This window comes from Mobula birostris, chromosome 5 (assembly GCF_030028105.1).
Source record: "Mobula birostris isolate sMobBir1 chromosome 5, sMobBir1.hap1, whole genome shotgun sequence".
NCBI classification, from domain to species: domain Eukaryota; kingdom Metazoa; phylum Chordata; class Chondrichthyes; order Myliobatiformes; family Myliobatidae; genus Mobula; species Mobula birostris.
The window spans coordinates 27,181,620-27,207,720 of NC_092374.1; the positions used below are offsets into that span (position 1 = coordinate 27,181,620).

Consider the following 26,101-nt stretch of genomic DNA (forward strand, 5'->3'; position numbering starts at 1 on the left):
GTACTAGGTACTTCAAGCAGAATTTCTGCTAGTACTCTTGAGTGTCTGATGAATTTGCCTGGTAGGTTTCTTTAGATAAAAGTACAAATGACATCACCAAGGTATGTCTTTGTAATTTAAACATCATGAGTAATTGCTGTTAGCAGAAACCTCAGTTAATTATAACCTGTATTCAGCAGGGATAGTGTACATCATTATTGAAAAGGTTTTGGTGAGTTGCCATTTACTTGCCACTCAAGTACCAAATTCTGCTTGAATGAAAGGAGCTCAATTCATAGAACATAGAAATCTACAGCACATCATAGATTATGAGGACACGCAGTCCCCTTGGCCCACAGTGTTGTGCCGACCATGTAATCTGCTCTAGAAACTGCCTAGAATTCCTTAAGTACCTTGAATTATTTCACTTTCAACTGCCTTCTTCTCTTTGAACCAACAGGATGCTGTGTCTGCACTGCTGGAGAGGACATCCGTTGAGCTGCAGGCAGTGGAGCAGGAACTAGCTACTGAAGACAGAGAGGCCATACGAGGCGAGGAGTGGTACTGTAATCCTTGTGGTATTATACAGTTAATCTTTACAGTGGGAGCATTCTTCAAAGAGTACTCACTAAATTTGCAACATAGCTTCAGTGGGAAGTTAGTAGTGCAGTTTCTGGACCATAAAGCTTACTTTTTTTTTTATTCAGAACCACAGAATTATAGAACGTAGATGAGTACAGCACAGGAACAGGTCATTTGGCCCACAGTGTTGTGCTGAACCAACTAAAAACCAAAAACACTTGCACACTAATCCCTCCCACCTACACCATGTTCAAATCCCTCCATCTTCCTTGCATCCATGTGCCTATCCAAATGTCTCTTAGAAGACTCTAATGTATTTGTCTCTACCACCATGCCAGGCAGCTCATTCTAGGCATCAACTTGCATTTTCTTGCAGAACCACTTTGTAATTCTCTGAAAAGATGTACCTTGGATAAAATCCAGTCCACAATATATGCTGAGCTCTTAATTGCTAAGCCACTGCCCTGGGGAGGTGTAGAGTTAAAGAACGAGCATTCTCAAGGGGAAAATGAAACCGCAGTGATTTTATTGGTATTGCCCTTTTAATGAAGCGCTTTCATAAATCCTCTATCTGGAATTGCTCTGTTACAACTTGTTGTCAAGAGGACGGCCAGTTAGAGAACCAGTCCAGATGCTGGTGATGTCCTGTAAGTGGGCAGGCCACGAAAAGCAGAGACCGAATGTGGGGTTTCCAGCAAGTTGTGGGGAAAAATAATCTGTGTTTGGGCTTCAGACCATATTATAAACAGCAGCAATACTTAACATTTGGTCAATGAATCTGTTATCATTGTATCATGAGGCTTCCAATTTACAATATTTGCCAAGGTCTTTTATCATCATGTAATTGCTATGAAGAGGCTACATCAAAGAACTGGGCCCTATTATTGTTTACGCTCCATCCGTACCTGTTAAAGATACAGTAACTCCTCATCCATCTGTCCAATTGTGCGTTGGAGTCCTGTGACAACCTATAAAATGGTTATAAATTGTTGTTAAATGTAGGCTACAGATGCTGGTGGAAGATACTACTGAGGCACAGGATGAAGGAGATGACATTGGAAAGGAGGTGGAGGCAGAAGAGGATACGGCAGAACCGGCTGCGTTTGAAGATGCTCCTCGGATTGTGACTGAAGAAGAAAGTGTTGGTGTGACAGAGGCTACAATACCAATTCTGGTAGGGATGTTTAGACCATAAGATCGTAAAATATAAGAGCAGAATTAGGCCATTTGGCCCAATGAGTCTGCTCCACCATTTGATCATTGCTGATTCATTATCCCTCTCAACCCCATTCTCTTGCCTTCTGCCCATAAACTTTGACACCCTTACTAATCAAGATCCTATCAACTTCGGCTTTAAGTATACCCAATAACTTGGCCTCTACAGCCATCAGTGGCAATGAATTCCATGGATTCACCAACCTCTTACTGAAGAAATTCCTCCTTATCTCAGTTCTAAAGTGTCCTTGTGTTCTGAGGTTGTGTCCTGTGGTCCTAGACTCCCCCACAATTGGAAACATCCTCTCCATGTCCACCCTTTCTAGGCCTTTCAATATTTGATAGATTTCAATGAGATTTCCCGCTCATTCTTCTAAACTCCAATAAGTACAGGTGTAGAGCTATCAAACACTTCTCTTGCATTAGCCCTTTCATTCCTGGGATCATTCTCCTGAACTAATTTTTTAAGTTTACCCTTAAAAGTTCAGTCACATGGTCAAGTATTCTTGGAATTGGGCATGGTGATATTACATTCATCTGCTACCCTCCCCCACAAAATATAATGTTTGTTACTTATCACAGAATGATATAACAACTACAATTTTTTGAGAAAATTGAATTGAAGGTGATGGGGAAAAGAGCTATAAATTGAACTCCTAGAGGGCATACTTTGATTACATGCTGTATCCAATGAGTTGTTACATAATTGTGCACCAATAACTTAGCTGCCTCCAAGAGGACCACAACCTTGTTGTGGTTTGGATACTTCCATGTCCCAATGACTCAGAGAACTATGTTTGCTGAAGTCAGGGCTTTATGCTATGGTTCGGTAAGGTCACCCATGCCAAACAGGTCAAAGGGTAGGGGTCCGACTAACAGTGGTCCACCAGTCCTCCAGGTTCGGGGGTTCAGCTCAGGGCTAACAACCCTGACTGGTAAAACAAAATTGTTACAAAATCAACAATGAAGAATCCTTCTACACCTGAGTTCGATGGTATTCCTGAGTCTCCACCTGTGACTTGCATGATGGACAGTAGTGAAAACTGAGTGGAAGCTACTGACACAATGAAGGAAGCCGTAAACACTGCCAGAGATAGAGGATCTTCATTGCTGCCCTAAACACTAGAGGCATAACAGGCAGTGAGAAGAAGGATAACTTAGCCGAGGAGAAGTTCAGAATGTGTCAAATTTAGCATTCATCAGAATTAAAATCATGCAGAATAGAAACAGGCTTTTACACATTGGTTCTGTGTTTAATATTGTGTGAATACCACTAAGAATTAGGAAACCAGGCTTAAGGCTCCCATTTGCCTGAAGATGACTTGACCTCAGCATCTGAGCACCTTGTATATGAATTGCAATCCCTGCATCAGTTCATTTCACCAGCATTCAGTGGTTTTGAGTAAAGTTTTAGCTGCTTCTCCCTAAATGATCTACATTGCACCCTTGGGCAAGAGGAATTGTCTGAAAATCAGTATTGCGTTAATTTAAGCTTCTCTGGGAAAGGACTGTGCAAGGCTAGCCGCCCCCATTGTTTTTATCTTGGTAGCAAGCATGACTTCCCTCTTCTCTCCTACCTATCACATCCCCTGGGTCCCCTTCTCCTTCTCTTTCTCCTATGGTCTGCTGTCCTCTTCGATCAGATACCTTCCTCTCCGGCCTTTCCATTTCCTACTATTTGGTTTCACCTATCACCTTCTATCTATTCTCCTTCCCCTCCGCCCACCTTTTTATCCTGCACCTTCCCCCTTCCTCCTCAGTTCTGAAGAAGGATATCGGCCCAAAACATCAACTGTTTATTCATGTCCATAGATGCTTCCTGACCTGCTGAGTTCTTCTAGTATTTTATGCGTGTTGCTTTGGATTTCCAGAATCCACAGACTGTCACATGTTTATATTTGCACTGCTGTATTTGCTCTGTTGTTTCCAGAGAATTCTCCCTCTTTTGGCTTCAGGTCTTTATGATTTTATCTAACACTGTAGAGCCTGCACTTGGTAAAGTTAATTGCAACATTGATTTTTGGTGAACTGTATTTTGAGAGGTTCTTGTAATTGCCACTGACCAGCTTCTGACAGAATGTTTTCACCCCTTGTGCGCAGGTGGACAAAGAAATTAATACAGATGAAGCTATGGCTGAGTGTGTGGCTGTTAGGCCAAAGGACAGGACCAACTTGAATAACAGGCAACAGCATTTTGTGAGGAACAGCATGATAGTAAGATCTCAGACCTTTTCTCCAGGAGAAAGAAACCAATATATTTGCAGGGTAAGAAAATATTATCAATGTACCGTTGGCAACCCTTATAATTCAGTCCATTTGTTCAATCAATCTGATGTCATGCCCCCTAGTTGTAAGGATGAATGACGTTGGTGCACAATTTCTGTACTCTTCAATCATGGACAAAGTTCAAAGTAAAAAGTAAATTTATTATCAAAGTACATATATCTCACCTGAGATTCCTTTTGTTGCGAGCATTTACAGTTAGTATAAGAAACACAATAGAATCAATGAAGGAACACACTCAACTTGAAGGATAAACAATGGATGTGCAAAAGACAACTGTGCAAATGCAAAAAGAAAAAAAAATAATGAATAAATAAGCAATAAATTTCGAGAACATGAGATGAAGGGTTCTTGAAAGTGAGTCCATAGGTTATGGGAAAAAAGTTCATTAATGGGGTGAGTGAAGTTAACCCCCCTGGTTAAGGGGTAACAACTGTTCTGAACCTGCTGGTGTGCACGCTGAGGTTTCTGAACCTTCTTCCTGATGGTAGCGGCAAGAAGAGAGCATGACCTGGATGTTGGGGGTCCTTGATGATGGATGCTGCTTTCCCGCGACAGTGCTCTGTAGATGTGCTCAATGGTGGGAAGAGTTTACCCGTAATGGACTGGGCCGTATCCACTACTTTTTATAGAATTTTCCATTCCAGGGCATTGGTGTTTCCATACCAGGCTGTTATGCAACCAGTCAATATACTCTCTACCACATATCTATGGAAGTTTGTCAAAGTTTTAGATGCCATGCCAAATCTTCACGAACTACTAAGAAAATAGCGGCACCGTTGTGCTTTCTTCATAATGCTTCTTGCGTGCTGGACCCAAGCAGATCCTCTGAAATAATAATACCGAGGAATTCAGAGTTGCCTTCCCTCTCCTCCTCTGCTCCCCGATGAGGATTGGCTCAAGGACCTCCAGTTTCCTCCTCCTGAAGTCAGCAATCAGCTCCTTGGTCTTGTTGACATTGAGTGAGAGGTTGTTGTTGTGATACCACCCAGTCAGATTTTCCATCTCCCTCCTATATGTTGATTCGTCACCACCTTCGATTTGGTCAATGACAGTGGTGTCGTCAGCAGACTTAAATATAGCATTGGAGATATGATTAGACTCAAAGTCATAAGTATCAGGCGAGTAGAGCAAAGGGCTAAGCACACTGCCTTGTGGTACACATGTGCTGATGGAGATTGTGGAGGAGATGTTGTTGCCAATCTGAACTGACTGGGGGCTTCAACTGAGGAAATTGAGGATCCAGTTACATGAAGAAGTATTGTGGCCAAGGTCTTGAAGCTTATTGATTAGTGAGGTTGAGTCTGTGGACAAGTGTGTGAATGCATAGCTACAACAAAACTCTTAGTTGCGGCGGCATCATCATATAAACAGCATTCACAAAATAGACATAAATTAGACCCAATCTTCAGGTACTTTCACAGTCTGTTTACAACTCATTCTCAGTATTTTCTTACTTGCATGATCTGTCTTTTGCACATTGGTTGTCAGTATTTGTTTATGCATATTTTTCATAAATGATATTGTATTTCTTTATTTTACTGTAAATGCCTGCAAGAAAATGAATCTCAAGGTGGTGTATGGAAAATTACATATACAACAATAAATTCTACTTTGATTCTGTCTTTGACTTTGACATGCTAAATGTCCTTGACCTTCTAAGAGCGTAAAGACATGGGCACGCTCTCTTTGTGTTTGCATTTATCTGCTAGGCCCAGGACAGTGCAAGCTTTCAATTTGTTCTTACAGATTCATTCAAGTTTGTCTTACCTGTGCTGTGCAATATAATGGAACTTGGAGAATATCCCGAAGGTTACAATTTTTTAACAGTATCAAAATCAATTTAAAATCAACAGTTGAATGATGAACACAGTTTCATGGTAGAACTATTATTTTGTTTTGATCTATTAGCTGTTTGAAACAAGTTACAGTTTGAAAAAATACAGCATTCTGAAATAAGTCTATATTGTATATGAATATAACATGACTTAATAGGATTGGGCTGTTAAACCTGCTCTGAACTATTTCCAAGATATCTACGTACGTCTTTCCTTAAATAAAGAATCTAATACAGGTTACCCCCACTATCCGAAGGTAGAGTGTTCCTATGAAACCGTTCGTAAGCCGAAATGGCGTAAAGTGAAGAAGCAATTACCATTAATTTATATGGGAAAAATTTTTGAGTGTTCCCAGACCCAAAAAATAACCTACCAAATAACACATAAAACCTAAAATAACACTAACCTATAGTTAAAGCAGGAATGATATGATAAATACACAGCCTATATAAAGTAGAAATAATGTATGTACAGTGTAGTTTCACTTACCAGAATCGGGAAGACTTTCCATTTTATCCATTACTGGATGCTAACTAAAAGAGACCACTTTGCTACTAGCAGAACCAATAGTAACATCAGCAGCTTTCAAGATTCTTTCTCTCTGCGTGTAAATAGTACGAGTGGTGGATGCAGGCAAGTTCAACGCACGCACAGTGTCTTTGTCATTCACCACGATCAAAACGCTTAATTATGTACAGTTTTACGCTAAGCGTAACACCCTTACAAGCTCTCTTAGGCTTTTCTGATACATTAGGACACATTTTGCTAACGGATGCACAAAATAAATCTTGATAAAGTGCAGATGCTCACAGACACAGTTCAAAGCTATGGCGGCTTGATGCTGAGATGCTGAGTGTAGTTCCCAGGGAAGCAGCTTGGCGGCGCTACTCTCGCTGCTTGGGGTGCGCACTGCCTCTATAATGGCTCGTTGCAAAACAAACGCTGAAAGCTATTTTCACTTTTTGCCACTCTCGCTACTCGGGGTGCGCGCTGCCTCTATAACGGCTCACTACAAAACAAACGCTGAACGCTATTTTCGTTTTTTACCTTTTTGCGTAAAAGCGAAAATCCTCTTTGGATTTCTTTCGGTTAGCGAAAACAGGTACTAATGTAGGTCTTTCGTAAAAGCAAAGTGGCATAAAGTGAACTTTCGAAAAGCAGGGATACCTGTACTGTGTACGGTACTCTAGATGCTATCCCACCAATGCCTTATTTTGTATTCAATTCCTCTTGCAATGAATAAAATACTCTACTGACTTTCTTAGTTATTTGTTGTTCACATGTTTTATGAATCATTCACTTGTTCTCACAGGTCCCTTTGCACCTCAGAGCTCTACAATCTCATATTGTTTAGACAATAGGTTTTTGTATTTTTCCTGCCAAAATGGATAATTTTGCATTTTCCCACATTATACTGCATTTGACCTGGCCTTTCGTACCTATCTCAATCTCTTAATCTATATAATTAATACATAAACAATTTGATTTTGGAAGTACAATGCGCAATCCTTCATGGGGGGGGGGCGGTTGGTGACCCTCACTCTGATATCTATCTCCAGGGCCCTCCTCTCTTCCTTCCACAGATCCCACCCCCAGCCCCAACGCCATCTTCTACCCTCTCTTTTTTTCTCTGAATTCTCTCCCCCTCTTTTCCCCCTCTCAGCATTCTCTCTCATCACCCCTTCTGACCACATGCCTCTCACCAGCTTCAACCCCTGCCATGTCTGCACCAGCCCCCACCCTCAGTACCCTCCTCACTCCAGATGCTGAGCAACCTGTCCTCAGTGGAGGCCTGTGCTGCATCTCAGTAAGTTTGGAGTTGACGTACCATATGGTGAGCTCTTCTTTCATCGCCCCCACCTCTATGCCTATATATTTTTTTGCAATGTCCTCATCTGCTACTGGTGACCATTTCTCCTATCTCCATTTTCCTACCTCCCTATCTACATCTTCTTGGATATCCTCACCCCCTCTCCCCTTACCCTCTCTTGACCTTTCATTTCAAATTGCCAACGCATCATCAACCATCTTAACTTTTCTGCTTCCCATATCGACTCCAATTGCATAGCACTCCATCACTTCACACCAACCCCAACCTCATTAACAAACCTGCAGTCAAGGTCAGTGCTGTTGTGGAGCCTCTGTCTCGCTCTCAAACATGGTTTTAGACCTCTCCTCAAACCATGACCCACTGAACACAAGGTCACTGTCTGTTACAGATCTCAAAGCTTCAGGAGACTGCCCCTCCTCAGCCTCTAGCCTGAACAATATGTACGAAACGCTGGAGGAACTCGGCAAGTCAGGCAGAAACAATGGCGGGGGGGGGGTGGCGTAAACCGTTGACTTTTGGGCTGAGACTCTTCATTAGCACTGGAAAGCAAGGGAACAGAAGCCAGACTAAGGAAAGGTGGGTGGGGGGAGGGGAAGGAGTACGGTATGGCAGGTGATAGGTAAAACCAGGTAAAGGGGAAGGTGGATGGTTGGGGGAGAGGGAATGAAGTAAGAAGCTGGGAAGTGACAGTTGGAAGAGGTAAGGGGCTGAGGAAAAAGGAATCTAAAAGGAGAGGACAGTGGGCTATGGAAAAGGGGGAAGGAGGGGAGATGCCAGGGGGCGGTTGAAGAGAAGGGGTGAGGGGAACCAGATTGGCAAATAGAATAGAATAGCCTCTACCCCCCCTCCACCACACCAGACCCCCTCCTTCCTTACTCCAAGCATATGCATGCAATGATCTTGAGAAATCTTAACCTAACTCCACCAGGCATAGGCCTACAGCACTAAATGCTCCAGAGAAAGAACAGCAAATACGCTCCATGATACTGAAAGGAAGGCTAGTATATTCATCAAGATGAGAGTTCCTGAAACCGTGGTCTTATTTCCCTGCAGTAAATGTTGACATTGTAGTTGCTCTGGCTCACTGGGACTGAATTTCCAAAATGGAGGACAACAGGTGGTCATCGCTGTGTTAGGCTCTTCACACAAGTGATCAAGGACATTTTGTTTTATGCTTTGAAAAATGTTTCTAGGACAGAATAAAAGTCTGTAGATCACGATGTTTGCTGCTCTGATTTGAAAGTGCTGACTAATGTAACATCTGTTTGTTCTTGGATAACATGGACAGCGGATGCAAACTACTTTGTGGACTTTAATCCTTCATTTTTTTTTTATCGATAGTTGAACCGAAGCGACAGTGACAGCTCCACATTAGCCAAAAGGCCACCTTTTGTGCGCAATGCCACAGAGAGACGAAGCTTGAGAGTTAAAAGGGTATGTCCGGTCAATACTTCATAAAAATGTAAAGAGAGGAAAATGTTGATCATCTTCTTTGGGACTTGAGCGCACACACACCTGTCACAGAATCTGCGTTAGAATCAATCTCTAGAACAGAGATACGATAGGACCTCGGCAAAATGTGTTCAGTCGGTATTGGGCAACGTAATGAGACTGGGAAATTGCAGTGAAGGATTCGGGCAGATTGCTCAGCTGTGCTGGAGCATCTTTACTAGAAGAACTGCAGCAGTTCAGGAAGGTAGCTTTTCAGCTTCGGGGGCACCACAATAGTGTAACGGTTAGCTGACGCTATTATAGTTCGCAGCAATGGAGTTTGGAGTTCAATTCCGACACTGTAAGGAATCTGTATGTTCACCCTGTGAGTGTGTGGATTTTCTCGGGTGTTCCAGTTTCCTCCCACGTTCCAAAGAAATACCAGTTCGTAGGTTGTTTTATCATTGTAAATTGTCCTGTGATTAGGCTACGATTAAATATGTGGGTTGTTGGAAGGTGCAGCTCGTGGGACTGAAAGGGAATGTCCCACAGTATATTTATAAATAAATAGATACACTACAGTGCTTAAGCGTTAGGCACATATTCACACACTAGGGTGCCTAAGGAATTTGCACAGTATTCAAGTATTGCACCTTACTGAAGCCACAAAAAAACAAATTTCATGATATGTGAGTGATGATAAACCTGATTCTGATATGGGTCTGTGTTGTGGACTGAGAGTGGGAAGGGGACAGGGAGAGGGGAGGAGGTGGGAAGCGCCAGAGAGACATCCTGTAGTGATCAATAAACCATTTGTTTATTATTAAACCTGTTGTGTCAGAGCTGGATGTGTCTGCACACGTGCCACGCATTGCCCCTGGCACCACTCCTCCGCCTGTCTCACGCCTCTCCTGCAGCGCTCCACCCTTGCCATTCCCAGCCTCCTTTTCCCCTGCCAGATTTACAAACTTGCAATCTGTTCCACGCTGACAAACACAGTACTGTGTAAAAGTTTGAGGCACCTTAGCTATGTATATGCCTAAGATTTTTGCACAGTCCTGTAAATAAATAAAAATAAACTTTCTCAAGAGCAGATGGGAGTAAAGATTTGTAAGTTTATTATCATATGGTGAGGTACAGATACAATGGAAAAACTTCCTTGCAGCATATTACAGGCACTTGGATTCAGGCAACACACTGAACAGAAATTATACAGATAGCACAAAGAACAGAAATTACATAGACAGCACACGGAACAGAAATTATACAGACAGCACACGGAACAGAAATTACACAGCATACAGAACAGCAGTTATACGCACAGCACACAGAACAGCAGTTGTACGGACAGCACACAGAACAGCAGTTATACGGACAGCAGACAGAACAGAAATTATACATAAAGTATACCGTCCAGTAAAGAAAGGACTGTGTAAATATAAGCAATAGCTTTGCCATTGACATCCATATTTAAAAAATGAATGAAAAATGTATAAATTTTTATGTCAATGCTTCCAAAGGCATTTTTTAATTCTTAAATTTTAACTAAGTATACGCTTCAACAAGCTTTTAGTTTGATTATAGAGGACCAACTACATATCTGAATTTGGTAACTTTATATAGATACTTGGAAGTACATCTGTATTATACAATTAATCTATTAAAGAGAATCCATCAAAGATAATTTTACAATTTTGCTCTCCTAGTACAATATAAGATGGTTTCAAGAATTCAATATATTGATAGTCATCAGTTTAACTCATAACTTGAATGATTTTTTGTTAAATATAGCTCTTCATATATTACAAGGATTGGTAGGTTTCCGGTATGTCTGTTTTCCATGAATCAATATATAAATAGCATCTTTTAATATTTAATTCTGCAGAATAGCTTCCAAAGCGATGACTGTATTGTCATGTTAAAGGATAACAGATGGCAAATGAAAAAGAAATGTTATGGAATTTACATGAAAGCTCACTTGTATTAAATCCAGTCACGTTATCCTGATACTATTTGAAGAATATTAGGGGCCAACACATTGAAAGTTCAAAGTAAATTTATTATCAAAGTACATATATGTCACCATACAAAATATTCATTTTCTTATGGGAAACCATTGTAAATACAAGAAACACAGTAGAATCAATGAAAAATCGCTCCCAACAGGACAGATAACAACCAATGTGCAAAAAAAATCTGTGCAAATACAAAGCGAAAGACTAAAAAGAAGAAAAAAGAATAATTAGAGTCAGAGACCTAAAGTTATATTATAACTGATCCACTATAACAGATAGGACAATCCATTATAACTGCCTGGATATAATATTACAGGATAAACAACCAAGAACAATATTTAATAGCCATTCCAAGCACTCATAACATACTGAAATCAATAAGTGAAAAACACCAGAAATATGCTGAACTAAAAGAGGAAATTGAAAGACTACGGAACATGAACATTGCATTAGACAATTAGACCTTTACAACAGTATTTATGTTAATCTCCAGAAAGCCACAATACTAAACACCATTAGAATAGTCCGAAACTTCCTAGCAATTGAGAAATAAGTGTGCTTGGCTATGCCCAAACCTCAGGTTTTACCAGCTTGAGCTGAGGAAAAAAAATAATAATCATAAATAAATAGGCAATATACATCGAGAACATGAGATGAAATGTCCTTGAAAGTGAGTCCACAAGTTGTGGCGATAGTTCAGTGTTCAAAGTTAACCCCTCTGGTTCAAGAGCCTGATGGTTGGGGGTAATAACTTTTGGTGCAGCTCCTGAGCTCTTGTACCTTCTTCCTGACGGCAGCAGTGAGAAAAGTGTGTAGCCTGGATGTTGGGGGTCTCTAATGGTAGATGCTCCTTTCCTTTGACAGCCCTCCATGTAGATGTGCTCAATTTGCGCAGGGTGGGGGGAAGACAGAACCACAATGTTTAGATTTTGTACCATAATTCAGGAAATGTGAGGAGGTATTGAGTCAATATGAGGAAGTAATGAAGGATATGAATAGGATAAACGCAAGTAAGCTTTTTCCACTGAGATTGCATGAGACTGGAACTATAGGGCATGAGTTAAGGGTGGAAGGTGAAATATTTAAGTGGAACATGAAGGGAACTTCTTCACTCAGAGGGTAGTGAGAGCGTGGAATGAGCAGTGAGCAAAGGTGGTAGATACAGGTTCCGTTTCAACACTTAAGGGAAATTTGGATAGGTATGTGAATTGGAGGGTTATGGTCTGGGTACAGGTCATTGGGACTAGGCAGATTAATAGTTTGGCATGTACTAGATGGGCCAAAGAGCCTGTTTCTGTGCTGTAGTATTCTATGACTCCGTAAAGAAACAGTTCCTGATGTTAGATTATTGAAACAGTAGAATAAAGAAACACAATCATTCTTCACTGTGAAATTATGTATGAAGAGTGACCATAATCCAAGTACAGTATTCATCATCAAAAGAATTCAAAATATGAATGCATATTTTGTTATAAGAAAGGAAATAAATAGAAAGCAGTCACTGTGTAAGGCAAATACACCACAATATCAAGATAGTTTCACATAAGTCCTTGGCCACTACCTTCAGAAAATAATGGTAGAACATAGATGACTTCTTACAGGGATAGAAGTTCATTGGGCACAACCCCTGTGATTTCCAGTATCTGTGGACAAAGATCCCTGTGAGAGCCCATGGTCTGAAAATAGAATGTAATTTTACTGCACAGCAGGGTTGCCAGCTAATTACAACCTTTAAAGTCCCACCTTGTTCAGTCGTGCCATGAATGCCACTCCGCTAAACATTCAAAACAGCTTTTTCCTTCGAAAAGGACAAGCACAGAGATCAAGGATTTGTATGCAAAATGCTATAAAATGATATGGGCAATGCTTAACTAGAATTTGATGCGTTGAATGGCCAGTGTTTGGAAGATATGAGATGGAGAAATCATTTGAAATCGGTTGCCTGATGTTATTTGATGTTCCGTAACAGACCATGTGTCAGCCTCTGGTGAGAAGAACTGCCGAGCCGCCGATTCGCACCTCTCTGGACTTGGAGCTGGATCTCCAAGCATCGCTGACACGGCAGAGTCGGCTGAATGATGAGCTACAAGTGCTCAGGGAGCTCAAAAACAGGCTGGAGGAGATAAAGGCAAAGGGGGAGACCGAACTACCCACATGGATGCTGGAGGACGACAGGTTCCAAAAGCTTTTGAAACAAGCAGAGAAGCAGGTATCTATTCAGCTTTCGTGACGATTCATAAATCTTACACAGCGTGCTGTTAAGAACTTTATTCTGCATTCATCTGGATGTAACTTTGAGTCAGAGTATTTGGTTCTGTGGGCAACAAAGTGGTGAGGCCAGTAGGACAATCCAAGTTCATCCCTTTTCCATAAGACCATAAGCCCATAAGATGTAGGAGCAGAATTAAGCCTTTTAGCCCAACAAGTCTTCTCCACTATTTTATCATGGCTGATCTATTTTGCCTCTCAGCCCCAATCTCCTGTCTTCTCCCCGTACCCCTTCACGCCCTGATTAATCAAGAATCAATCAACCTTCGCCTTAAATATACGCAACTGCCTGTGTCAATCAATTCCACAGATTCACCACTCTCTGGCTAAAGAAATTTCTCCTCATCTCTGTTCTAAAGGACAAGGCTGTGTCCTCTGGTCCTAGACTCCCCCACCATTGGAATCATCCTCTCCGTATCCACTCTAATGAGGCCCTTCAACATTTGATAAGTTTCAAAGAGGTCACCCCTTATTCTTCTGAATTCCAGTGCGTACAGGCCCAGAGCCATCTAACGCTGTTCATATGACAAGCTTATCATTTGTGTGAACCTTTTCTGAACCCTCTCCTTGGGAGGCTGCCTGCATAGAGTTTGTAATTTATCTCACCTGGATTTTCCTGCATCCCTCCCACATCCCAAGGTGTTAGGTAAACTTGCTACTGTGAGTTACCCTGTTATTGGTGTGTAGGAGAATCTGCTGGTGATTTTGTTTGGGGGAAAGGAGTACATGAAAGTAAGAGAATAAGATCATGGGGAATGGGGTTGCTTAAACTAGCATAGATTCAAAGGGCTGAAGTGGCCTCTTTCTGCCCCATGAGGTAATACAGACTATGAGCAATCCAAGTTGGGGCTGTGGGCTCCTTAAGATGCTCCAGATGTTTAATAACATACACAGAGCAATGACAACATCTAGTGACCTAAACGCAGTATTGCAATTTATTGGTCCTTTGTAATAATAAAAAACCACTGTGATAGTCTCAAGTCCAAAAGAGAAGGCTCTGAACAAGTATAAATGTGGACTATATCTGTTACATTTGTAGCTTTCTATCAGTGCAACCCATCTGCAACTCATGCATTGTTGATGTTGTCCCAGGGTTAAATCCCTATACATAAAAAAAATGTTTAAACTATCTTGTAGGTGGCCACAGCTTTGAGAGTTATGATGTTCACTTATGAACATGTAAAGAAGGCAGGCACCAACATTTGTGTCAGGCAGCTTCAAGGAGCTTTGAACTTCAGTCCACACATCTGTCTCTCACTGTGTCCATCTTTTCCATAATAACGGTAGAATTGGTGTATGATATTACATTAATCAACAGTTATCACTAGTGCTTTGATTTCTGCCAACATATCACTTGACTAGTTGACATCAAAGTGTGAAGACCCAGGGGCAATTTATGGGGTCTGGTTAACCAGCCGATTCGCATACGTTTGGGATACTGGGAGAAGCTGTGGTCAGGATTAAACCAGGCCTCTGGAGCCGTGAGGCAGCAGCTCTATCATCTACGCCACTGTGCTATCCATTTTAATGAAACATTTAATTAATTTGTTAAATATTTTCTTTCATTCTCCATTTTACTCTCTTTAATGATCTATAGGTCAGAATTAACTTCTCCTGGTCCGGGTGATATCTTTGTTAATGTTACATCACATTCTTCCAGATAGCAATTTATGCCCCTGATATTTAATAACAGCTCTTTTTTTGGGTTCCACAGTTAACTGTAACACCATTACAGTTGGGGTTGTCAGAGTTTGGAGTTCAGTTTTGGCGTCCTCTGAAAGGAGTTACTGTGCGTGCTCTGCATGGAATGTGAGGGTTTTCTCCAGGTGCTCCGGTTTCCTCCCACAGTCCAAAGACGGACCGAGTAGGTTAATTGGTCATTGTAAGTTGTCCCATGATTAGGTTAGGGTTAAATCAGGGTTGTCTTGGGTTGCTGGGCAGCACGGCTTGAAGGGCCGTAAGATCCTATTCTGCACTATACCTCTAAATATAAAAAAATAATTTTGCAGGGCCAGTGACTGGGGTTGAATTCCTATCACTAAGGAGTTTACATGTTCCCCCTGTGCCGGTGTGGGTTTCGCCCAGGTGCTGGAGTTTCCTCTCACGTTCCAAAGCCGTACGGGCTAGTAAATTGTCGACATGCTATGTTGGTGCCAGAAGCACAGAGAGATTTGCAGGCTGCCCGCAGCATACCCTTGGACTGTGTTGGCCATTGAGCAAACGGCACATTTCACTGTGTGTTTCAATGTACATCTGACATACAAAGCTAATCTTTCTTGTAGTGAGACATAGATCTAGTCTAAATTCTGCAGGTGAGATCGATTTGGGGTAAGCAGTCTGAATGGATTGAAAAGTATCAGGCATTGAAATCACATTGACTAAGAGCTAAAAATATCTGAGGATCTACTCTAAAAATGAGGAAGGATGAACTCCCCAAAATTTAAGTCAACCTATTTATCAAAGGAAACATCTTTCAGAATTAAGTTTTGACCAACAGTATCTGAAGACCCCATTACTGAATTGGATATAAATTAGCAAATTTGAGGAATGAAGATGGGTGATCTGCAGCTGGAGTCTATGGAATTGATTGCCTTGTTGCAAATGTTTGAAAATAAGTAATAAATGTGATCGACTCAGGCTGACCAAACAAAAGAAGAACAACGTCAGGAGTGGAAGGCTGAAAAGCTGATGAGGAAGGCGTCAAAGGAGGTGTGCAGGCTGCGAGAGCAGAGCCAGAAGGTGCCACTCCAGGTCCAGTCATTCAGGTCAGAATCCATTTTTCTTTCTTCTTGTTGCTTGGGTGCAGAGGTAGAAATGGAAAAATGTTCACAATCCATTCCACAATTGCTGCGGGCTTGCAGCTGTCTGGAATTCAAATATTTAATATGGAAAGGTAGATTTCATTACCGTATTAAACTAATTGCTCTTGAAAATTCTTTGGCTTTGATAATTTCAGGTGAAGATCCCATACTGGCTGTGTCGCAAGGACAACCTGAATTTTCAGGCAGTGACATTGCACCTTTTGTAATCATCTGTCTGAGGGATATTAGTTAAGAGATAACTATTAACCTGTACAAGCTGGAGATCTTCACTGTTTTGTAAAGTTACGCCTTGGGATATTTTGTGTCCACTTGGGAGGGCACTCTGGGCCGTGGTTTAGAGCCTCTGGTTAAAAGGTAGCATTCTCATCAGTGCATTATGTACACAGCCTTATGACTAGGTCGTGAGAGGGGATCAGATTTTTTAAAAAGGCAGGAAAACGACACAGAACGAATTAAACAACTGTTTGATTTGCTAATTGCAGGGAGAAGATGGCGTTTTTCACCAGAGCAAAAATCAACATCCCATCACTACCTGCAGACGATGTATAATCCAGTTAATCATTTAGATTACAAAGTATTTTTCAGCATTTTAGCGGATTTTGATAGCTGGCTAAAAGTCTTTTTAAGCATTCTAATGATATAGATATAAAATATTTGTAAATTAATTGCAATTGAATACCTCTGTATTTAAAAACAAATTTTTTGTCATAGAAAAACCAAAGTAGTGTAATTCTGAAGCAGTTGATGCTAATTTTGTACAGTTTGTATGTAATTTTTTTTTGGGAATGCTTTTTGTTTTGTAAAGAAGGGAAACGTGAATGGAGCAGTCCAGAGAAATGTATTCTGTTGCACAGCACTGCGTTTTAGAAGGTTGATTCCTCCCGGCATCTCCTGCTCAGTTCCCATTCCTTCACCTCTCCCATTCAGCAGAGGTTATCTTATTGCTTGTCATGTTTGTGTAAAATCAGACTGTGATTATGACAGTGAGCCATGGATTATTTTTGTATAAGGGGCATGAACCTATTTTTTTTTAAATTCTGCTCTTGATTCTGTGACAGTGCTTCCTCTCCACCTCCAATGCTCCTAGCATCTGCACCCCACTGTTGTACTTCTACTCAAATCTCAGCGCAGCAGCTAAGTGGCGTGGGATGTAATAAATCCGTAGTCTACTCAATGTACAAGTCTATGGCTTGATCACTCTTACTTGTTATACCTGAACTGGTGGCATCCTCACACCACCATGGTTCATTACAATTCTCATTACTTACACAGATTCAAAAGAAAGGTCATTTGACCATCTGAGTACTTTTTTTTGGCCAGGAGTTATTAAACTGTGTATTCCCGCTCTGAAGGAATGCATTTGAAAATAAACCCTGTGATTATATTTATTAAGTGAGTTGTCCACTTTAATTGACATTTTGTGCAGCAGAGTCTCTAATCTGCCAGTTAAATTTATGTGATGAATATTTTAAAAACAAGTGATTTGTTTTAAGATCAGTTTACCCAGACTCTCTTGAACCAGAGTATCCCAGTTTTTAAGATACACAATTTCTTTATTTTATTTATTTAGAGATGTAGCATGGTAACAGGCCCTCTGGCTCGGTGTGTCCATGCACCTAGGACGCAAAATTTACTGAATTCTTGTTCGTATTCCAGCTTGTGCCAAATGAGTTTCATCATTGTCAAGTTGGCCGATGCGTGTACTATATATCCATTATGTAATCGAGCTAGGGAGGGGTGGCTAACAAAATCACAGTACAACATTAAAAATAATTATAGGTCTCTAAGCAACCCACGCACAACTTATGTGGAATGCTTGATACATTCATGACTGCTAGCCTGAGCCCATAGAAAGGAAGGCGCACAAGTAGATGTGGTTGAAGTTGCATTTAGCTGTGATGTCCATCTCTCCTGGCATTGCATGCAATCTAAAATACAAAGATGACCAGTTTAGCATTGTTTCAGAACATGCTGGTTGGTGGCAGGTGACTGTGACCTACACAATGATACCTTCAGCAGAAAGGAAGGATATTGCTAGCTGGAGAAGAGGACCTTTAAAAAACTGTTAGACTTTCATCCTTGTAGAATGTAGATGTAAAATGTTACGAAGGTTCTTAAAAAGTTAAAACTGACTAGGTTCTGAATCACCTATAACCAGAAACGTTTGATGTTCAGGATCTAGAATAAAGAGATGTATAAATTTTCACATTGCCTGCTAAAAGTTGATGCATCCAGGCCCAAAACGTCAACTGTTTATTCCTCTCCATGGATGCTGTCTGGCTTGCTGAGTTCCTCTAGCATTTTGTGTGTGTTACTCAAGGTTACCAGCACCTGCAGAATCTCATGTGGTTACGGTTTTCCGACTCTCTCCACTTTCAGCATTTGTCCTTCCTTATCGGTCATGTGTGCTTTTGATGCCATTCATTACCACACTGTGGAGGAGTGGTAGAATGCCGAGTGATTTTTATGTCTTTTCTGGCTTATGGCCAAAATCAACTGTAAAAATGGAACCTGCTTGTTTCCCAGGGATGGCCTGTAGCTGCAGAAAAGTAGAACACTGGTGGGGGGGTCGGGGGGGATATTGGTACTTTTCTTCATGTGATCCCTATAAAATACTGATAAAAATGCATCTTCTGGAATTTTGTCACTGTAGATCAAATAATGCAGAATATATACTGCAGAAGCATGCATTACAACAATTGTTAGGTGAATGACTTTGAACAGCCCATATTCATTGCCCAACTATTAGCCAGGTGACTTGTTAGGCACTAAAAATTAACAATGTTGAGGGGTTCTTGAATGCTGAGCTTGCAAGTACCTTTGCCCCTGAGCAACTTGTTACTACAATGGCTGGTATCAGTCTCCATGATAAAGTTTCTATTGCTGGCTTGCCAATGACAAGATTTCTTAAATCCCATTCCAGAATTTGTCACTGAGATTTAAACCCTCATGACTTAAGACTGATAATCTAATGCTTACAGCCACCACGTTGATAGGGTGGCACAGTAGCATTGTGGTTAGCACAATGCTTTACAGTACAGGCGATCCCAGTTCAATTCCCACCGCTGCCTGTAAGGAGTTTGTACATTCTCTGGGTGCTCTGGTTCCATATTCAGTTGGTAGGTTAATTTGTCATTGTAAATTCTCCCATGATTAGGCTAGGATTAAATGGGGGGATTGCTGGGAGGGGTGGCCTGGAAGGGTCTATTCCATGTTGCATCTCAATAAAAAAAATAATTTAGCAAGGAATTCTTTGTACATTGATACCGTAGTTTCAAGACTTGTGTTTTAGATTGTATAAATCATTTTTACTCAGAAGTTAAAATAAAGATCAGGAAGCGGATTTTTTGGGGCTATGCTATGGTCTTTAAGGATAATGAAATGAATAGTCTTTTTGAATATATTTACAAACTTGCTAGAGCAGGATACTAGAACTGGCTTTAGATATGCCAAGCTCTCAGAATTCTAACTTTCTACCCAGGAATAAAAAGAACATAAGACCATAAGATATAGGAATAGAATTTGGCCCATCGAGTCTGCTCCGCCATTCCATCGTTGCTGATTCCCCCCATTTTCCCTCTCAGCCCCAATCTCCTGCCTTCTCCCCGTAACCCTTTATGCCCTGAATAATCAATCAACCTCAGCCTTAAATGTACCCAATGACTTGGCCTCCACAACCACCCATGGTGACAAATTCCACAGATTCACCACTTTCCGGCTAAAGAAATTCCAACTAATGTTTGAACATAGGCTGCATTTGAGATAAGTGGTGACGGTTCTACAGAATATAGTGTCAATCCTGTGTTCCTTCTGCAACATTGATCATGAATCAAGTATGCTACACAATGGTGGAGTCTTACAGCAAAGTCTATTGGTATTTTACTTCAGATGAGACAATAAGTCTCATTCAGCATCAGAATCAGGTCTATTATCACTGACATATACTGTGAAATTTGTTGTTTTTTTCACAAACAACGAATTTCTCATTCCCTTGCAAAATACGAGTTAACCTTAACATTTTACGAACAGTAAAATATTTTAAAAGGAATCCTTTGGTTACTTCAACCATGGTCCCCACTAGTGATGATCCGTCTGAGTTTTCATAATGCTGTCTAGTCTGATGTAAAGAGGGCAAAACAGGATCTAATGGCAAAGGATAATTCTTGCTCTTGGGTATAATATTTCTAAAAGGAATAGGACAATTGACTTTATCAGGTTCCAGCTGGACTGTACTGGAGAACTGAATTTAAACAATGTGGTGAGGATTCTTTGAAATTCCCATACAGCGTGCATGTGTTTCAGTTTTTGTGAAGATGGTCCCTGGTTAAGATGCTTTGCCTTTGGCTGAGCAATCTTCTTTCATATAGTATTATCATCCTCTCCCATGTCAACAGTGCTTTCCCTGTCAAGCCATTCTTTCTTCAATCTTCACTTGTATTTGACTACTTGTACCACCAACAACATTCAAGGTGGACATTAAGCTGGAAATTCTGTGACTATTTAATGAAGTATATTGTTTCAGCTGGCATGTGTATGTCTCAGAAGTGTGTAAAAAAAAGTATTTACAGTGAAATTCTTAGAATTGTACCTTTTGATCCTCCTGTCTATTTATTACAGACTTATTTATGTTTTGTTCTGTATAGTTCAGTTCTGGACATTTTAGAGTATTTTTCTATCAATACTGCAGTTGGTACAATCTGGCAGTCAGCTATTTTCTTGAAAAAAGATGAGTATATTCAAAGAACACTGAAAAAAAAATTGAAAGAGCCAAAAATGCTGGAATTTCACCTAATGTACTAAATTATCATTTTTAGTTTGTACTTTGTATTTTTCAAGCAGTCAAGATGGAAAACCCTCAAATAAGTGAAGATTTAGCCTAGAACTGTGAATTTTAAGACACTCCTCGATCAGCTTTTTTTCTCTTCATACGTTGTGGGACTTCATGGTTGGTTTGTTAAAATCCTTGAACTATTAACGCGGAAGGATATCCAGAATTTCTACTCTTGATTTATAAACTAGCTTATTTTTATTATAAAAAGTAATGTCGTTACCACCATGGATTTTGATAAGGAAATCAATCATATTAAGTTTGTTGTTTTTGACATTTATATTTTTTGTGAATAAACAATTTTATAAAAGTTCTTTTTGTTTTATACCTGTATAGAAGCGCTGATAATTTATTTCTTTCCATTTCCTCTCGTTGTTATAAAACGATAAATCATCATACTAATTATAGCAATGCTCATACCTACAGCTCACTTAATTAGTGTTCAATACTGTGATTTTTTATATGTAAATGAAAAAGAAAACTATCAAGGACATTATATTTTTCATATTGAATGGCATTTAAATAAAATACAAATGTGAGTAATGCAGTAATAAGGACTTAATACAAAACTGCAGTCTTATCAAAAATAATGCTTTCATGATGTCTTAATTCCAACTGCTTTGTTTTCTCTTGTTTTGAAATGCACAGAACTGAACTAGCTATCTGAACATGTTCCCCTCAGATTATGGCTTTCATTCTAATTTTAGATTACCTGTAGTTTGCAAATAAACTATCACATTGAGTATTGTTGTCTCAGCACTTTTCCACATGTTCTGATAATTGATTAAAAAAAAATGAAAGATCACGGCACTTGTCTTTTTTGATATGAAGTTCCTTCCGTCACCTCTAGAGGTTTTCATTTTCCAGACTATTGTATTATTTTTACCATGTGGAGGGTATGACTCCACAGACTATAAGATGAAAACTTACAAGGATGTTGTCGGGTCTGGAGGACCTGAGTTATAAAGAAAGATTGAATAGGTTAGGACTTTATTTCTTGGTACGTAGAAGATTGAGGGGAGACTTAATAGAGCTATACAAAATTATGAGGGTTATAAAGAGGGTAAATACAAGCATGCTTTTTCCACTGAGGTTGGGTAGGACCACAATCAGAGGTTATGGGCTAAGGGTGAAAGGTGAAAAGTTTAAGAGGAACATGAAGGGAAACTTCTTCTCTCAGAGGGCTGTGAGAGTGTGAATTGAGACCCCAGCGCAAATGGTGCATGTGAGGTTGATTTCAATGTCTGGAGAGGTACATGGATGGTAGGTGTATGGAGGGCAATGGTCTGGGTTCAGGTCAATGGGAGTAGACAGTTGAAATGGTTTGGCACAGACTAGATGGGCCAAAGGGCCTGATTATGTGCTGTATGTTTCTATTACTCTATACCTGAGGTCCTCTGTTGGTCGTGTTTGACAATGAATGTTGTGCCCTAGCTGTCATACACAAGCCAGGGTAGTACAATATGGAGAGCAAGCTGTTGCCGGTCCAGCAGACTTCCCCCTCTTCATGCAGCTGATGAATCAAAGGAATGTCAGGGACCAGTGCAGTTGGGCACCAGCAGCGTCTCAGGACTTGCCAGTCAGTGTTGAATTCAACATACAACTTAGGGCAGCTCCAGATTTTTCCTTGGAGTTTACTCACAAAGCATTCCCCACAAGTGGATATAGCCACAAGACAGTGGAGGTTTGAGATCAGAGTTTTCCTTCTCCTAAATGAGCTACCAACCACAGCAAACAAGTCCCATCTGCCCGAAGTGACTGGTTCTAATCTGTAGTAACCCACCTTTACCACTTCTCTTTTCAGTAGAAACAGTTCCTTTGAGCAGAGTAGCTAAGCCACACGTGAAGGCCAGGAGCTGGGCTTGATGGTCAAAGGCTATTTGAGACACACACTATTGGGAGCATTTAATAGGTAATGGGGCTTATCTCCACTACTCCCCTCCCCCCCCCCCCCCACCGCTATGACCACCTTAAGTAACCCTTCAGAAACACTTCAGTAATTACTATTAAACTGATGGACCTATTAAGAACATGAATACGCCATTCAGATCCTGAGAAAAGTCACACTATTTAATAGGATTGTGGATGGCCGTTGGCCTTGATTCCACATTCCTACATCCCTTGATTCTGTAGATGTCCAAAATTTCATCAATTACAATATTGTAGATGCTAATTTGTGAAAACACCAATTTATCAAGGCCCACAACCTTTTTTCATAAATCAGCTTCATCATCTCATTGAGTCTTCAATGCAAAACCTCTGTTCAAATATATACCTTCTTAAAGCCAAAACGGAACACAGTACTCAAGGTGAGGCCTCACTGAAACATTTACAATTGCACAAAGTCTTCTATATGTTCCATTCATTTTGTAATAAAGGCTAAAATCCCATATGCTATAAGAACATGGTAAGAAATAGGAACACATACAGGCAACATAGTCCATCCCATGAGATCGTGGCTGAGCTAATCTTGGCTTTAGTTCCATCTTCATGCCATAACCCTTGATTGCCCTTCTCCTAAAAACAACCTTTAATACATTCAGAAGCTCAGTTACCTAACCCAACTTGGATGGTCAATTCCAAAGGTTCACAGTCTCTATAAGAAATTACCCTTCATCTCCATCCTGCATGGGGAGCCCTTTATTTTGAAACCATGTCCATAGTTCTACCCCCGAACATAAGGAGAAACATTCAGTACGTACCCCATTTGGCTTCCTCGGAATTGTACAGCTCACTCAAGTCACTGCTCAATGTTCTCTGAGTAGAAGAAATTAAGGAATCTATAAATCTTTTGACTACAACCACAAAAAAAAGAAATTCTGCGGATGCTGGTAATCATGAACAACGCATACCACATACTAGTTGAACTCAGCAAGTCAAGCAGCATCTATGGCTTGGAATAAACAGCCGATATTTTGGGCTGAGACCCATCATAAGGACTGAAGAAGGATTTTGACCCGAAACATTGAATGTCTATTCCCCTCCATTTTGTAGAAGCTATTGAGAATTCATAGTCCTCCAGGGTAGACAGTTACAAAAATTTGCTCTAATTTTAGATGTGGCAATATCAGTAAGGCCTTTTGATTGCCCTTTTTATCATTGTAGTTACCATATTTTTAAATGTCATGAAATCCCCTAGCAGTGAGCCTACAGCGCCTTGCAGGGACATCCAAGTGCAATTGAATATCAACATTTCCCAATCTCATTACAAAAATACTGTTCATTTCTGTTTCCTTCAATGAAGTGTACATCACAACTTTACATCTGTCACTTTGTGACCCTCTCTCTTATCTCCTTGAAGTCTCTTTGTATCTCCATCACCACTCACTTTGTGGGTCTTCTTCCCCTCTTCTTCATCCATCATCAGGGACCGCCACCAACCAGGACATGATCTTTTCTAGGTGCTGCCATCAGGAGGAACATAAGAACATAAGAAATAGGAGGAGGAGTAGGCCATCTGACCCACCAAGCCTGCTCCGCCATTCAATAAGATCATGGCTGATCTGGCCATGGACTCATCTCCTCCTACCTGCCTTTTCCCCGTAACCCTTAATTCTCCTAATATGCAAAAATCTATCCAACCTTGTCTGAAATATATTTACTGAGATAGCCTCCACTGATTCATTGGGCAGAGAATTCCACAGCTTCACCACTCTCTGGGAAAAGCAGTTCTTCCTCAGCCCTGTCCTAAATTTACTCCCCCGAATCTTGAGACTATGTCCTCTAGTTCTAGTCTCACCTGTCAGTGGAAACAACTTTCCTGCCTCTATCTTATCTAACCTTTTCATAATTTTCTATAAGACCTCCTCTCATTCTTCTGAATTCCAATGAGTACTGGCCCAGGTGATTCAATCTCTCCTCATAGTCTAACTCCCTTATCTCTGGAATCAATCTAGTGAACCTCCTCTGCACCGCCTTCAAAGCCAGTATATCCTTCCTCTGGTAAGGAGACCAGAACTGCACACAGTACTCCAGGTGTGGCCTCACCAGTGCCCTGTACAGTTGCAGCATCACCTCCCTGCTCTTAAATTCAATCCCTCTAGCAATGAAGGACAACATCCCATTTGCTTTCTTGATAGCCTGCTACATGGGCAAACCAATCTTTTGTGATTCATGCACAAGTACTCCCAAGTCCTTCTGCTTTTTACCATTTAAGTGATAATCAGCTCTTCCATTTTTCCTTCCAAAGTGGATGACCTCGCATTTACCACGTTGTATTCCACCTGCCAGACCCTTGCCCACTCACTTAACCTATCTATATCTCTCTGCAGACTCTCTGTATCTTCTGCACAATTTGCATTTCCACTCAATTTAGTATCATCAGCAAACATAGATAGACAGACTACACTTGGTCCCTTCTTCCAGATCGTTAATGTATATCATGAACAGTTGCGGGTTCAGCAGTGACCCCTGTAGCACATCACTGATTGCTAACCAGAGTAACACCCATGTATCCCAACTCTCTGCTTTCTATTAGTTAACCAATCCTCTATCCATGCTAATACATCACCTCCAACATCACTCCAAACAACGTACAGGAGGTTCAGGACTCAGGAATAGTTATTACCGCCAACCATCAGGCTCTTGAACCAAATGGGGATAAATTCACTCAACTTCACTTCATCATTGAAATGCTCCCAAAACCTATGGGCTCGCTTTCAAGGACTCTTCATCTCATGTTCTCGATATTTATTGCTTATTTACTATTATTAATTTTCTTGTATTTGCACAGTTTGTGTCTTTTGCACACTGTTTGAACATCCGATTTGGCATGGTCTTTCATTGATTCTGTTATGGTTATTATTCTATTATGGATTTATTGAGTATGCCCACAAGAAAATGAATCTCAGGGTTGTATATGTTGACAAATATGTACTTTGATAATTAATTTATTTTGAACTTTTGAACTTTGAACTTTTCCAGTCCTAATGAAGAGATTCCATCTGAATCTCTATAGCTGGAGGCAGACAACATCTATGCAGAAATTCCTCTCCACGATGCTGCCTGAT

The 26,101-nt window shown here is 40.6% G+C and overlaps 1 protein-coding gene across 1 annotated transcript in view; it reads left to right on the plus strand.

Moving 5' to 3' along the window:
* The window catches only part of LOC140197574 (protein WWC2-like), a 248,429-nt gene extending 226,532 nt beyond the window's left edge, over window positions 1-21,897 (plus strand). Inside the window, exons 17-23 of the mRNA XM_072257703.1 lie at window positions 440-540; window positions 1,564-1,735; window positions 3,877-4,041; window positions 9,070-9,162; window positions 13,144-13,383; window positions 16,080-16,207; window positions 16,747-21,897. Coding sequence (XP_072113804.1) covers window positions 440-540; window positions 1,564-1,735; window positions 3,877-4,041; window positions 9,070-9,162; window positions 13,144-13,383; window positions 16,080-16,207; window positions 16,747-16,813 — 966 coding nt within the window. The 3' untranslated portion in view covers window positions 16,814-21,897. The remainder of the gene's footprint in view (window positions 1-439; window positions 541-1,563; window positions 1,736-3,876; window positions 4,042-9,069; window positions 9,163-13,143; window positions 13,384-16,079; window positions 16,208-16,746) is intronic.
* Window positions 21,898-26,101: the final 4,204 nt, after the last annotated feature.